Genomic DNA, 15,881 nt, shown 5'->3' on the forward strand with positions numbered 1-15,881 from the left:
ACTTAAAAAGAGATACCACTACAATGGAGGGTTGCCTTTCTGAAGATGTCATTTCAAAACAGTTTGTAGCTCTGCGACAGAAGTCTGGGCCTTGTGAATCCTTAATGCTGACTTTCTGCCCTCACAGCTTAAAAGTATTTGATATCTACTTGCTATACAACAGATTAACTGGACTCTTCTCTCATTATATGAACACTTTAGGCTCAGTTAATGTGCCACTGATGGAACATAATCTGGCTGGACTCCCACAATTCCTGGGCTAATCATCTTACAATGTGAATTCATGTTCCATGGTTTAATGCCATAGATTAAGCTGTTTAATGAGCCCGTGAGACAACTGTAGCCATCCAGTCTTTCAGCAGTAGATCTGCTATTTTCATCTCAAATCAAAACTAGAAGATAACTATATTCTTGCCTTGGTTTTCTAGTTCTTGATTAGTCAGCCATCAAGGGACAGTATGCAGAACACAATCACTGGTCAAATCCATACTGCTGAAAAAAAACATATTTGGCTGAGAGGGCACCTGGGTGGCTCAGTTGTTAAGTGTCCAACTGTTGATTTCGGCTCAGGTCATGATTTCGCAGTTTGTGACTTAGAGCCCTGCAACAGGGTTTCAGCACTGCAGAACCTTCTTGGGATTCTCTTTCTCTCTCCCTCTCTCCCTCTCTCTCTCTCTCTCTCTCTCTCTCTCTGCCGCTCCCTCACTATTGTGTACATACGTGCTCTCTCTCAAAATAAATAAACTTAAAAAATAAAAAACCCGTTATTTGGCTGAACACAGGATTTCTGTAGAACAAGCTTGTAAGAGGCTTCTTTTCAGGTTTACAGTTCCTAAATTCTTTTGTACAATTTTAAAAGAAAAATCCATGGTGTACAGAAACTTCTAGCTATCTTTGTCTTTGCAGTATTACACAGCCTGTAACACTACCTTGTATAATATACATTTTCTGCCAGATGAATGAATGAAACAGAACTACACCATACCCTTGCTTCTTGGTATGTAGTGACCATTACACCAAATGGACTAAACTTTGGTGAGGTCCACAGGTAGGACTTTAGGTATCCTTCCCTCCATCTCAACTATAGAGGCTCTACTTTTATTTTCTTTATATATTGAGTTCCTGTCTAAAACATAATTAAAGGGATACATGGTAGTTAAAAAAAAGTTTTTTTTTTAAATTCACTGAAGTTCTGATCAAAACTCTGCTGAAAAGGCAAAATAATGTTCTGTAATTGGAAACAAACAGTATTGTCAGTAGCATCTCCCACACTTTGCACTGTGATAACTTAATAAAAAATTAAATCTTGATGTAGATAAACAAGAAACAGTGAGAACATCTAAAAATCAGATTAATCAAGTATTATTATGACTGGTCATAACAGAATCTAATTCCAGGTAAAAGAAAGAAATGAAATGATGATGAAAGTTTCTTATACTCTAGTATCATATTCAAAGGATCACTATGGAAAACATTTTTTAAGCTAGATCTTACCTTTGTGAGCAAACCTGATTTCCACTATTAACCAGCAGGTCAACAATTTTTTGGGTTTTTTTGCACCTCTGCAATTTTGCACCTGAAACTTAGTCTACATGTCTGTGTAAGCTTTGAATAGCAGGGTAGAACTGCTGTTGAGTGGCAGGAAAAGTTCCCCAAGATAGTCAAGGAGGAGATAAGAATTTTCTCTCCAACAAGTATCTTCCAAAGTCAAGCTTCCTGAAGGGCTCATATTTTGTGTCTATTGACAACTTCAATTTTTACTGTCTTGGTTTTCATTTGTTTATTACACTTTCAGTGATTCCAAATTCCATGGCTAATAGTGAACTATCTTTACTAGATAGCTTTAAGAAAGAAGTCTTCTAATGCCATGATATAAAATGAATTTATCAACACTGTTTGAAACCTATCTACCTATACAATAATGCATCTACCTACCTACCTGATTTGCCTCATAAAGTATTTAGATTTAAGTCCTGAAAATTTCAAGATGGTTTGATGTTGCCTTTGTAGGGATATATTTTATATGTGGCAACTACTATGCTTGGGGTTGATAAACTATCTAGTAAACAACCTGACTAGAAAGCCTATTTAAAACTTCTGTCTAGTATTAGAATTTAGTAGCAGTGCATGCTTTGAAGAGTTCTGTAGGAGAAATGGCAGATTAATAGTTGACTGATCAGTGCCCAGTAAACAGGGAGGCCTTATACTTTCCATCGACTCTGGCTTGGGGACCTGGGAGGGAACAGCTTTAACCACTGCTCAGAAATTGGCATCTAAGCAGTAGCAGCATCCAAGGAAGCTGAGCTTAGATGTTTGCCCATATGCTATGTAAGGACAGAGGTTTTTGGATATTGCGACCAAAGAGACAAAAAACTTAGGGCATTTCCATGGCTCCAATGAAATGGCCTCTTTAGACAGTATGAACTATTTATAATTTGGGCTTTAGAAGTAATTAGGAAACTTTGATCTAATTGCAAGGAAACTCCTGGTGGATGACAAGTGGCTATTTGTTTTCATCTTAGAAAAAAACTGCCAGGCCTCTCCATTTAGTAAGGAACATGGGTCTTCATAGGGGTCTGGGTCTAAGGATGGCGCGGTTAGATCTAACAAAGTATCAAAAGTGAGGTCTGGAATCACTGCATTCTCTCTAGCTATAGAAGGAAATCGGCATAGAGAAAGATGAAGTAGATACCGAAACACAGAAGTGTTCATCTCATTTTCAGTGTAAATAAAAGGTGGTGGCTATATTGCCAGCAGCAGCAACAGGGCCACCACCAATGAAAGTGTAGACACCGATGTCTGAGTATGACATTTTTTCCCCACAGGGAATCCCCCAAAGGGAAATGCCAATGTCTGAGGGAGCCTAGCAATCAAGCAATGAACCTCTCAAGTTCAATGAAGACAATGAAGCCAGACGGCACTTCCTGGGGTTTTTCTAGACAGAAATAAACTTAGGAGCACAGTCTGAAGAGAGGCAGAAAGGGTTAAATAATAATCCAGCATTCTCATTTCTGAAATTATCTGATGAATATATCATAATAGATGAGAAAGAAGCAAATATTTATAAATTAATACCATTGTGACCTCAGATGTAGTTTGTAGGATTTCAAGTTGGCTAGGAACAGAACTTAGATTTATTTGTGAGGGTGTGGTTACCCTCATTTGCTCTTGCTGTTTACACTGGCTGGTTACTGGAGTGACTCGATTTCTCTTTTTAAAACTGGGAAACCATCTTGGCCTTCTTCTTTTTTTTTTTTAAAGTAGGCTTCATGGCCAGGACAGAGCCCAATGCAGGGCTCAAACTCATGACCCTGACATCAAGACCTGAGCTGAGATAAACAGTCGGATGCTTAACCAACTGAGCCACCTAGGTGCCCCGCATCTTGGCCTTAAAGGACAACAATCACAGCAATTTCTGCCGAAGTTTCTTACTAAGGTAACTGGGTCAGATGGCCTAAATCTAGTCATTCACTGAATTCATAGAAATCTACCTTATTACTCAAAGACAGCTTAGTAATAATCCTAGGGGCAAGTATGTATATTCTAGGACCTTGAGAACACTACCATTCCTCAAAAAATCAAAAGAGTAATCATTCCTGAACATATTCAACTGTGGCATTTAATGATTACGCTATTCTAAGAGGTTGACCATAGTCAACCGAAAGACACACAGTGGCATTTTATCACATGTGCATTTAATTTTCAAGAATATAATATGAGCTTGGCAAAAAAGATTTACAAAGAGAAAAATAAAGGGGTGCCTGGGTAGCTCAGTCACTTAAGCATCCACTTTTGGCTCAGGTCATGATCTCATGGTTTGTGGGTTTGAGCCCTGCATCAGGCTCTGTGCTGACAGCCCAAGCCTAGAGCTGGCTTCGGACCTGTGTCTCGCTCTTTCTCTGCTCCCCCTTCCCCTCAAAAGTAAGTATTAAAAAAAAGTTAAAAAAAAAAAAAAAAACAAAGAGAAAAATAAATAGTGTAGAATTCTTACTGTTGTTGCACCCAATGAACATATGTCAAGTATGAGATTGGAGAGGAGAATCTGACGTCCTGCCTTCAAGAAATATTAGTTCCTGAACAACTAGAGAGCGGGCACCTGGCAGGGCTGGGTGTGTTTCTATGTTTATATTTACATAACACAGCTCCTAAAACAGAAACTTTTTACCATATGCAATTTTCACCTTAAACCTTGATTTCAGAATCTCAACCTGGGTAAGATTCTGTGGCTGTACCACAAAGAATCCAATTCACACACATGTGATGATCACAAACAAATCAGAACCTGATCTAATGAAGATACAACACTAGTGACAGCCAGACTTCATCAAAGCAGTCATCAACAGGAATCATAATGAAACCAACCCGGAACAAACTAAGTCATTAACAACTTGGAGTAACATGTCCTGCTATGGGGCTAGAGTGGACAGATAAGCATCCCTTGGCCAAAATAACCAGGGTTTATTGAAAGGATAAGGCTTTTAGGTTTAAGTTGATTTTCCTGAAATTTTCTCACATAAAAAAAGCTTCTATGGGGCTTCTGGGTGGCTTAGTCGGTTGAGCACCTGACTCTTGATTTCAATTCAGGTCATGATCTCGTGTTTTGTGGGCTTGAGCCCTGCATTAGGCACCGTGTCTACAGTGTGGAGCCTGCTTGAGATTCCCTCTCTCTCCCTCTGCCCCTCCTGTGAGTGTGCTCTCTCTCAAAATAAATAAACTTTTTTTTTTTTTTTAAGTTTTTTTCCTCAAAGAACACCTAGGGATTTACAGGTAAACGGGCTGCTGAGGGCCTGAGTTTGCCCAAGGTGAAGGGGTCTCTACTACTTTACTTACACCTTAACACAGGTATAAACAATAGGATTTGGAAAACCAGGAGATAAATAACCTTTATGCCCTAGCACAATCTACAAAATGCCATCATATCCACCAACACACTATCAGTATATTACGCAATTATAATTAATCAGTATATTACACAACAATTGTAATTATCCAATTACAGTGGACATAATTTTACTCTACGGAAATAGACAAATACTTAAAAGTATATGTACTTTCAAAAATAACCACTACTCAAGAGCCTAGTAACTGAATACCACTCTTGAAGAGGATACTGACCCTTTGAAAAAGTCCTGTTTGCTGAGTTTTTCTGACTGCACCAGCTGATACAGTAATTGGCCCATGTGATCCCTGGTGATCTGGCTCCTTTCCAGGGTGGACTCCACTCCCATTCTCACAAACACATGTAGCAGGCCCTGGGCATTCAGCTCTTCCACACACTGCATGGCTTCCTGTTCAAATACCAAATAACAGCTTAGTCTAATATCTGGATCCCATTACCAAAGCGTTAAAATAAGTTTACAATCTTTTACTTATGACAAAGTCAGCAGAAAGCTCCACAAACAAGCTAGTGTTCATACATTAAAAAAAAAAAACATTAATTTAGCTCAGTAAAATGCAGGCTGACAAGGGCAATATTAGCCATATTTAAAAACAGAAAAAAAAAAAAAAAAGAGGATCTTAAGAAGGGTAATGTGTTTAGCTTCACAATTTATCAACAATCACGCAAAGGGCCGAAGTGTGTTTTTCTACAAAATGTTTACCTACCTTATGACCATTTAAAAACCTGAAAATGGTATATTAAGAAACAGAAATTCATCATCACGTGCCAAATGACTTAATGTGGCAACTGAGGTAATTCTGTCTGGGTATGTTAATATTTGCAAAATCTTCAACGAGGAAGGTCTTCCTTCATATGAAAGTTAGTATACTTAAGCTTAAGTGCTAAAACCCTCTTAGGAAATTCTTGGGGTGTGGGGGTCGTGAAATGGTCCTTACCATAGGGTGATCTGGCTAGGTCCATATCTCTGAGGCCTGGTAGCCAAGGTTGCTGAATCACCAACACAGCACTGTGCCTCCCTGCCCTCAGCTATCTCAACTCTGACTGAATCCAAAATCCTTTGGTTCAACCTCTGAAGAGAGCAGCTCTTCTGAGAGGGAAGATGCATGTGAGAAGAGCAGCTGCTTGAATGAAGAAGGTTTCTCACTGCTGCTTTATTTCTCCTCTGCTATTTTATTTAATGCCTCCCCCACATGAACTTTTTATCTAAAAAACTTTCAAACTACAGAGACATTGAATAGTACAATGTACACGTATGTAACTTCACTTCAGTTTAGATTCATCAATTGTTAGTTTTCTTCATAGATACGTAAAAAACTTAATACCAACACAGTGTCAATAAAAGTATTATCTGATAAACAGTACATATTTGAAATTTCCACAACTGTCCCCAAATGTCCAAAATATAGTTTTTTGTTGTTGTTTAGGACCCAACTGAAAACCTGACATCACATGTCAGGATGCATGATGTCTTTTTAGACTCCTTTAGTCCAGATCAGTCCTTTCTCTTCATCTTTTTAGAACATTCACAGTTTTGGAAACATTCGGCCCAGTTGTCTTTTAAAACCGTCTTATATACACTTTTAAACCAATCGGTCCTTCTGTTTTCAGTCCCATCTGCACCTTACGTGCATTCATAGTCTGCTAAATAAATGACCACCCATCCTTCTAGTTTCTAACTTCCAGAGTGTTGGTGCGGTCTATTCCCTCTACTCTTTATCCCTGTGAATTTTTACCTCATTTTAAAGACCATCATCATTATAAAGCTTTTTCAGGAGAGCATGGAAATGAATGCACATATCTTCAGTATTTAACCTGAAGTGATCAAGTGTCTTACAAGGGGAATTTATTCACTGAATCTGCATGTGGTATCAACGAACTATATTATGCTGCTTTCAGTGTCACAGCAATTCATCATCTTGCTCTTCTCCCTGATTTTCTCGTGTTGATTCTTATTTCATTGAGTATTCAGGTGAATGGACACCTCCTACAGTCTGTGACTGCCCAGTCACCGGCTATCATATCACCTAGTTTTACTTCTCTGCACTGAAACATTATTTTTCTTTTTGTATTTGTTGTTTATTTATTACCTATCTTTAGGGCAGTTTTGTATCTCCCACTAGAACACAGGCTCCACAAATGCCCCATAGAAATAGACTACGTTGCTCACTATATACACTACAGCATATCCGATGTCCAGGCAGTGTTTCCTAAATTGTGGCTGGCACATTTTAGGTACTCAATAACTATATACCACAGAGGCTAAAATCCATAGGGTGTGGAATCAGACAAATGTAAGTTTGAATTCTGGCCCTGCCACTTGCTACTATGTGAATTCAGGAGTGTAACAATCCCTCAGGCTTGACTTCCCGTCATAAGGTTACTTGAGGAATGAACATAAAAAGGGACTTCGCACACTGCCAAACACAAAAGCTCAGTACATATTAATTTGTATTATTTTTAATAATAACAACACCTACTAAAATGCTAGAAAAACCTTTCCTTTAGGATGAGCTCTGTAAGCCTTTAGCGTAACACACTAATAACCTTAAAGGTAATAAGATAAAATTACAGTCTCTGCTCTGAAGCTAGAAGCCTAATTTTACTTTTATTGTTGTTGTTGTTTTCTAAAGATTTTCTCTTTAAGTAATCTCTATACCCAATGTGGGGCTCACACACACAACCCTGAGGTCATAAGTTACGTGCTCTACTGACGTAGCAAGCCGGGCACCCTTAGAAGCCTAATTTTAAATCCTGAGTTGGCCACTTATGGCATGACTCAGATCAAGTTATTTAACATCTTTGCATCTCAGTTTCATTATCTATAAAAATAGCTATTATAATAATATTAAAATCAAGAGGGCGTTATGAGGATTAAATGAACTAATGGCACCTAGCACACAGGGAGCCCTCACTATGTCTGACAATGTCACCGGCTTCTTATCATCATTCTGCAGCAGATGTGCCTTGGACCCAGTACAATGAAATTCCTGAGTCATAACTGACTCTGTTTCTTCCATACTACAGGCCAGGCCTAGGGCTAAGATCTTTCAGAGAGTCCTCCTGTTGAACTTAGGTCTTTTTCCCCCTATGGCTCCCATTCCTCAGAGTGATACTTTTCTCCTTTCAAAGTATTTGTTGCTCATTGACTTGATATTTCCTCTCCAACTAACTGGCTCATCATCAAAACCTCTTAGTACTTCTTCTGAATTTTAGACGATTTTTTAAAGGCTTGAGGGTTTTAGAAAGCTGGGCTACAGTTAATCAGGGTGACTGTTATGTACAGAAAGCAAATAATAACTACACTGTCAAGAGAACAAGTAAGCTTGAAAGAACTAATATAATGTTAAAGCAAAAGTAGTTAATGTATCTGACAAATAATTTAACAGATTAAGACTCTGCTGACTCCAGATCCCTAACCTAGGTCCTATTATATGATCTCTCCTAAGATCCTAGAGGTCTATTGGCATTTACAATAACTATAATTTAAATACCTATTTTTGAGTTAACTCTTTATGACCTGTCTCTGCCACTAGACTCTAGGGCTCATGAAGTCAGGCATGATGTCTATTTTATTCACTACCATCTTAAAATGAAGATCAAAGAGAAAGTTGGGGTTAAAGAACAGCAAATTCAAAGCTGTGTCTTGAATGTTTCACTTAGGCTGTCTGGCCCTGGGAGTGCAATTACTCCTTGGTGCCTCAGGTTTCCACTTATGAAATAAAAAGTAATGTTAGCCATAGTTTAAAGTTAATACAAGAATGACCATAAGAGGACTGTGAAGATCGTAACAGGTAATGTACAGCTAGATAAGAATGCCTAAAAATGATAATGTGTGGGTTTTTGCTCATGAACATCAAAGTCAATGTGGTTTTTCTACTGTGGGGATGGACTGGTAGTCATTCCCCCTTCCTGCCATGTGATCTTGTGAACTCCATCATCAATTTAAAAGACAGTCGCTGGCAAGAGCACATCCGAGTTGTGCAAACCGAACTGCATGGGACCTGGATTACTCCAAGTCTTAGTGACAAGTGCTTTAGACCAGAGCCAAGTTACTGTATCTCTCTGCCATGGGGCTTTGTGTTGTTGCTTTCTTTTTCTGAAACTTCATTTACCTTAAAATCATTAATGTGTAGAAACTCATCAATGATAGATTTAGACTTCCTCGCCATCTCCAATTCTGACAACGCAGGCTTGTCAGGGGCTGCTATTGCTGGAATTTCTGGCTTCGTTACTAATGAGGTTAAAAAAAGTGAGGAAATAAAACAGACAAAAATTGTAATTAAAATGGGGGATTATGGTTGACAATATTTATTTGTTGTTATACCAACTTTTCCATAAAAGCATTAAAATAGATACAAATCTGACAAAGCAAGACACCTAAAAGCAGAAAAGAGAAATACTTATTTTTAGCATAGATAGGCACTAAGTAACTTCTATTCCACAATGAAAAGAATAGAGGGGTACGGTAAACTTTTGTAATTAGAGTTTTGTCCCTTTCTGCATTTTGATTCTTCTCCACTGCTTCAGTGATGAACAGCACATGAAGCTTGTACAATCACGCACAGAGCTCCAACCACACGGGCCTTTGGCAGTTGCTTGAACATGCCATGATGTTCCTTCTGGCCAGAGTGCTCCTTCTCTCTGCTCCATACCCATCCCTTCCTATAAATCTATTTCAACTCCTACTGGTTCATCAGACCCTAGGAAGCCTTCCCTGATATCCCTCTGTATCAATTCCAGATAGTTCCTTTGTTAAGTACCCTCTTAGAACTCTGCTCCTTTCCTCCGTGGCATTTTTCTCAGTTTATACTTATATACAATACCTTTCGTGGAATTATGTCATAGGAGTCCTCTGGACCCAGCAGACTAAAGGCTGAAAGCAGAGACCCAATGCCCACAAGTCACCAGGTGTTCAGTGTGCATGTGGTGAATAAATGAATGACCCAGACGATAAAAATGCATAGGGCAGCTGTGCCACATTATTCACTACTCACACGATATTTTCATACACTATCTTGTTATGTTCCCCAAATAGATACCACAGATCAGAAAGCCACATGTCCCTGAAGTCAAAAATTCTGGTCTATCAGTTGGGAGAAGACATTTCAATTTGCCTCTGAATCCATTTAGAGGAGGAGACACAATTTAAATAGTGAAAGAAATCTGAAAGCTATCAAGATGTTATAAACAACCAGTACTACCTCAGGATTAGTATTTTAAAGATGCTGAAAATTATCTTTAAACTATTTCTCATTGTTCTCATCATCTTTACCCTCATGACCTCTAGTACTTTTTGAAAAATCTGTATTTATTGGATAAAGTTCTAAATATTTACCCGTATAGACTTCTCATTTAATTTTCATGATAACTCTACAGGGTAGGCACATTTACTATCCCCATATAACACATGAAGAAACAGAAACGCAGACAGGTTATGTAAATGAGGTAATTTTTAGAGCATTATCTGAGTTGGTCCTCTAATCATATACAAGCTACACATGTACAAAGACCACAGATGCTACCAAGATGAAGGGTAACAAAAGACAACCTGATATTTTCTCTTTGGTTTGCTTTGGATGTCAGAATTTTCATACATTTGAGGGCTCTACAAAGCCCATGCGCTCTAATGCACAGGAAGGGGTTATTGTGAGAATCTGTTAAGAAATTCAGATTGCTTAATATACAGCAAGAGACCCTCATCACCATCACATTTAATAGAGAATGGGGGAAACTTACAAATTGACGAACAAAGGGACAACCTGGGAAACGAAACCTATGTTACAAAACCATGAAGATGCCCTTTACGTTTTAAGATACTGGTATGTTATTACCATGTAATGATTCTGAAATCTACACAGGGGCAAAATCTCCTCTGCACTTTTCATTCCACAGTTAAGGCCCGAATCTTCCTTCTGTGTGTACCAAGTCTCTCACCTGACTCCCGGCCCTTGTTTCGGTCAGCCTCAGCGCTGCTCCTCTCCACGTCCATGCCTCCCGTAAGCTGCTTCACGGTCTCTAGCATCTCCCTACGTTGCTCTTCTTGAGACTGATTGTCCAACAGGTCTTTGCTGCTGCCGCCTCTCAGGAAAGTATTGGGACGAGCTGCTGCAGACGGCAGGGGCTTGTCATTCTTCTCCCTGCCCACGCTTCCACGACTTAAAACACAAAACATACTTCTTCAGAAGATCACCCCATCCACTATGCATTCAAATCATAAAATAACATTAAGATTTCCTGCAGGTACGTAATTTTTCACACATGACTTCAGGTATGTGAGGCGCCAATGCTACATCAAACTATAATTATGTAAACAAGTAAAATCAGTGCTTTCAGAGAATGTTAAGTATGTTTTAGCTTTTCTCACGAATGTTGAAGGGATACCACTTAAGATTTTAAAATGCCAATGGCAAATCCTTATTTTAGTTCTTTAAATCTTTTAATAAAGACGACAGTGCCGAATGTATGAGCTAAAAGAGCGAAAGAGGCAAAGAATACCTAACAGACATGGTATCACTATCTTAGAAATTAGACAATGATACAGTATTTATTCAGAAACTTCAAATATAAGTAAAATATTTTGAGAACCAAGTAGCAGAAGTAGTTTTTGAGTGGCCAAAGTCACATACTTTCTTTAAGAGAGAATCTTCCTATCTCCCTAGGCTTCTTTTCAGACAGTTCCCACCAGTTGGGCAGGTAGTTCCTTGGTCCATAGCAGGCCAGGAGCAGCAAATGAAAAGGAAGAGAGGAGAAAGGACTAGAGGCACGACAGTAGTCTAACCTCTGAAAGAACATACACAAGTACTCAAAAAGCAGAGCCATCAGGGGAAATCTATGGCAGAGCAAAGAGCCATCAATAGCACAAATGATGCTTCATGACAAGCTGAGCCATCACTAAAAGCTGAACTGTGCTAAGCATATTTTACCGTAGAAGCCAAGAGAACAGCAACATAGTTAGAAAGTCTACCTGGCCAAATTGACTACAGTAACAAAAAAGGAAAGTTTGAGAGTTTAAAGCAACTTCAGCTCTAAAAGTGCTTATGTCAAAAATTTTGAGGAGTGCCTGGCTGGCTCAGTCAGTAAAGCATGTGACTCTTGATCTCAAGGTTGTAAGTTCGAGTCCCACACTGGGTGTAGAGATTAAAAATAAAATCTTAAGAAAATGAAAACTAAAAATTTTGTTCTCGGTCATTATACTACAGGTCTTCATTCCCTATAAACCAACCAACAGAACACCTGACTGTATCAGTCCTACAAAAAAGAAGGTAGAAAGACAGTACAATACAGAGAGAATAGTGAGAAACAAAGGATAGCCTGAAACAGAACTTGAAGAACGGTATGACAGAGAAACATATGGGTAGGCTGTCATGCTCTTTAATTCACATGCTTCGGAGTGTTAGGTTAATCCAGAACATCCTGACGCATTAGTTTAGCAAGCCCTCCACCAGCCTCCAGGGATGTTTGGGTGGGTCTGACTTTCTTAAGAAGCAAACTATTATACTGGGGAGCCTGGGTGGCTCAGTCAGTTGAGTGTCCGACTTTGGCTCAGGTCATGATCTCACAGTTTGAGTTTGAGCCCCTTGTTGGGCTCTGTGCTGATGGCTTGGAGCCTGGAGCCTGCTTCAGATTCTGTGTCTCTGTCTCTCTCTGCCCTCCCCTGCTTGTGCTCTGTCTCAAAAATAAACATTAAAAAAAAATTCTTAAAAAAGAAAAGAAACTATTATAAACTTGCCAGGTAACTTGCCCTTCCTTTCCACTCCATCCCAAATCTACCACCCAATTATGTTCTTATCTTGGAAATTACAGAACGTGAAGATCAAAGAAGGAATAGAAAAACAAAATCAACCTTAGGGATAAAAGGAATCCATGCACAGAGATGACCATCATAATTTACACGGGTGTGTGTGTGAGTGTGTGAAAGAGAGAAAAAGAATAATAGAGAAAGAGAGAGGGAGAGAAGGAGAGAGAGAGAACAGACATCCACAAGTAGGTCAGTCTTCAGTTAACATGGAGAGTGGGCTCCATACCTGGTTAAGGTCCGTCGGGAATCAAACTCTAAAGGCGTAGACGATGTAGACCCTGAGGGTGCTGGAGGTTGCAAAGCAGAGAATCTGTTTAAACTGGAAGCACTTGACCGTAAGGCATCTATAGGTGTTGAGGATTGAGGGGGGAAAAATACAAATCACATGACTAAAATGTAGCTTTTAATTCATCTGGCTCTCTAGGGAGGAAAGGGGGGGTGTTGTTTGAGACTAGGTATTTCTAACAAGTTTAACAAGGTGATGCCAATCTCCTCCACAAACTATACTCTTAGAAGTATAATGTTAGAAGGAATTTGTCTGTAAAAAAAATTTTTTTTGAAACCTTTGTTCATTATAACCATTTGCTGCTTTATTTTTTTTTATTTTTTATTTTTTCAACGTTTATTTATTTTTGGGACAGAGAGAGAGACAGAGCATGAACGGGGGAGGGGCAGAGAGAGAGGGAGACACAGAATCGGAAACAGGCTCCAGGCTCTGAGCCGTCAGCCCAGAGCCCGACGCGGGGCTCGAACTCACGGACCGAGAGATCGTGACCTGAGCTGAAGTCGGACGCTTAACTGACTGCGCCACCCAGGCGCCCCAACCATTTGCTGCTTTAAAAACATAATTAAATTATCCTAGATAGGGAAGGGGGTGGGAGTGGTAGACAGGGAAGGAGGGAGGCAAGCAAAAACAAAACAAAACAAAACAAAATATTGCACTTAAAAAAGCTAACTAATAAAGGTGCGCCTGGATGGTTCAGTCGGTTAAGCGTCTGACTTTTGATTTCAGCTCAGGTCATGATCTCAGGGTCTGTGGGACTGAACACCACACTGAGCTCTGTGCTGACAGTGCGGAGCCTGCTTGGGATTCTCTCTCTGTCCCTCCCCGGCTCGCTCTCTCTCTCTCAAAATAAATAAATAAACTTGATAAATAAATAAAAATGAAAAAATCAGAGGTCAAAATTACTTAGTAGAAGGGAAATATGGAAAGGAAGTTAATGTAGAAGTTTTATTCTTCTAACGTTTATAAAACCTTAACGTTTTATACTTTTCTACTGGACTTCATCAGCTTTAAAAAGATGTGTCTGTGGGGGTGCCTGGGTGGTAAAGTGTCTGACTTCGTCTTAGGTCATGATCTCTCAGTTCATGCGTTTGAGCCCCACGTCGGGGTCCTTGCTGACAGCTCAGAGCCTGGAGCCTGCTGCAAATTCTGTGCCTCCCCCTCTCTGTGCCCTTCCCCCGCTTGCACTCTGTCTCTTCTTTCACTCTCAAAAATAAACAAATATTAAAAAAAAAAAAAAAAAGAAAAAAAGGATGTGTTTGTGATGGTCTAAACATTTGAGTCCTAAGGTCAGATCTCTGAAAGTCTGACTTTTGATAAAGATTTTGAAAAATATTTCAATCTAATTCTTTTACAACTCTCTTATCCAATTCTCAGAAGAATGAGTTTTCCTCTTCATTTGCGATCCCAGTAATTCTCTAATTATATTGAATTACGAACAACAACAACAACAAAGGTACCTAGGAGATTAAAGTCTTAGCCTAATTGAACTCAAAAAACTAAATATTTAAAATACCTGAAGATCCATATTGTGAGGGACACCAGTTAAGTTTGGGCATGCTTTGTCTATAGATCTTTTCCTAAAACCATTATTAAACGATTGTGGGAATGCACTATACGGTGAATACTAGACCACATCCAGGTTCCCGAGAAGGGACACGTCACACTTACCGGTCTCGCTTGCCTTTGCTCCACCACTGCTGCCCTTTCCCCAACTGCCCAGCTGTGCTTTAGGTACCAGCTGAATTTTCTCATCAATTGTGGGCTGTAATGTAAGTGACCACAAGCCAATTATAGGAAACATTCTAGAATGTTTTATCTTCTTTTTCCTTCAGTAAAGTGAAAACCAACTTTAGCAACAAAACAGTGCTTGGAATGCCAATTTAAGAAGTATAAACTGGAGCCGTCCATATTCAAGTGGTGCTCCCTGTACAACCTGCTTGGAAACCAGCTTCCACAGAGTAGTTTAGAACCCCTGGTCTGGAGAATGCATTCAGATGGTGTGAGAATGCATTCAGATGGTGTGCCGTTTGACTAAATGTAAGCAGTTTCCAATCATTCCTCCTGTCCAGTAATGCCCAGTGATTTAAAAAAGAAGTAAAGGAATATACAAATTGTGTAGACTACAAAATTAACTCCTTAATTTCTTCACATTATTGTCAGAAAACAGGTCAGAAGGCACAAAGATTTCACATTTTAGCAAAGCCAGATATAGGTGGGGGCTAAGATGGAGAAGTGGAGTGGCAGCATTCAATACGGGGGGGGGGGGGGGAGGGGGGGAATAAGAAAAAAGCGAACATAGCATATTAGATGGGAAGTTAATAACGATGTCGAGCTCTACAGGGAACACAACATTAGCACAAGTGGATAGAATTACAATGTAATACTAATAAGAAAACATATACCACAGTAAGGTACAATGTAGCTCTTTGTAACAGAAGTGTTAATACACTCTAACAGCACTGCCTAGCTCTATGACATGCTTTCACACAAATCTCTCCTAGTTAACAATGCATTTGTTGAATGGTTTTGAACATTTTCTACGATATATAAGTACAGTACTTGTAGGATAACTGTCTGAATATACACAAAATTTATTAAAACAACAACTTAAAATCTTTCAAAATATTCAGGAAATAATGTTGTAGCTTATTATCAGCACTATTCTTTTTATAGTATCCATGTGTGGAAACAGTATTAGTATTTAAAAACACAAACACTGTTATTCAATATTGATATAATTTTCAAAGATGTTGGGGCTGACGCTGGAGGAATTCTCTAAACGTGTAAGATTTTGGCTAAAACCATCTCTCGTAAGAAGTGGATGGGAATCAAGCTGTATTCAGCGATGGAATTCCTGTCCTGAGACATAAACAACTAGAAGAATGTACCAGAATCTT

General features: G+C 39.1%; 1 protein-coding gene across 43 annotated transcripts in view; it reads right to left on the reverse strand.

The window, feature by feature from the left end:
• Positions 1-15,881, reverse strand: part of EIF4G3 (eukaryotic translation initiation factor 4 gamma 3) — a 318,997-nt gene that overhangs the window by 24,286 nt on the left and 278,830 nt on the right. For 38 of the 43 annotated variants that reach the window (XM_045475992.1, XM_045475990.1, XM_045475991.1 and 35 more), the window contains 5 exons: positions 14,653-14,746; positions 12,925-13,042; positions 10,835-11,055; positions 9,013-9,131; positions 5,116-5,288 (listed from right to left, as the gene is read on the reverse strand). In XM_045475992.1, the coding sequence (XP_045331948.1) occupies positions 5,116-5,288; positions 9,013-9,131; positions 10,835-11,055; positions 12,925-13,042; positions 14,653-14,746 (725 nt within the window). The remainder of the gene's footprint in view (positions 1-5,115; positions 5,289-9,012; positions 9,132-10,834; positions 11,056-12,924; positions 13,043-14,652; positions 14,747-15,881) is intronic. The other 5 variants (XM_045475993.1, XM_045475977.1, XM_045475971.1 and 2 more) reach the window with 1 other exon arrangement.

The sequence above is a fragment of the Leopardus geoffroyi genome, chromosome C1 (genome assembly GCF_018350155.1).
Source record: "Leopardus geoffroyi isolate Oge1 chromosome C1, O.geoffroyi_Oge1_pat1.0, whole genome shotgun sequence".
NCBI lineage: Eukaryota > Metazoa > Chordata > Mammalia > Carnivora > Felidae > Leopardus > Leopardus geoffroyi.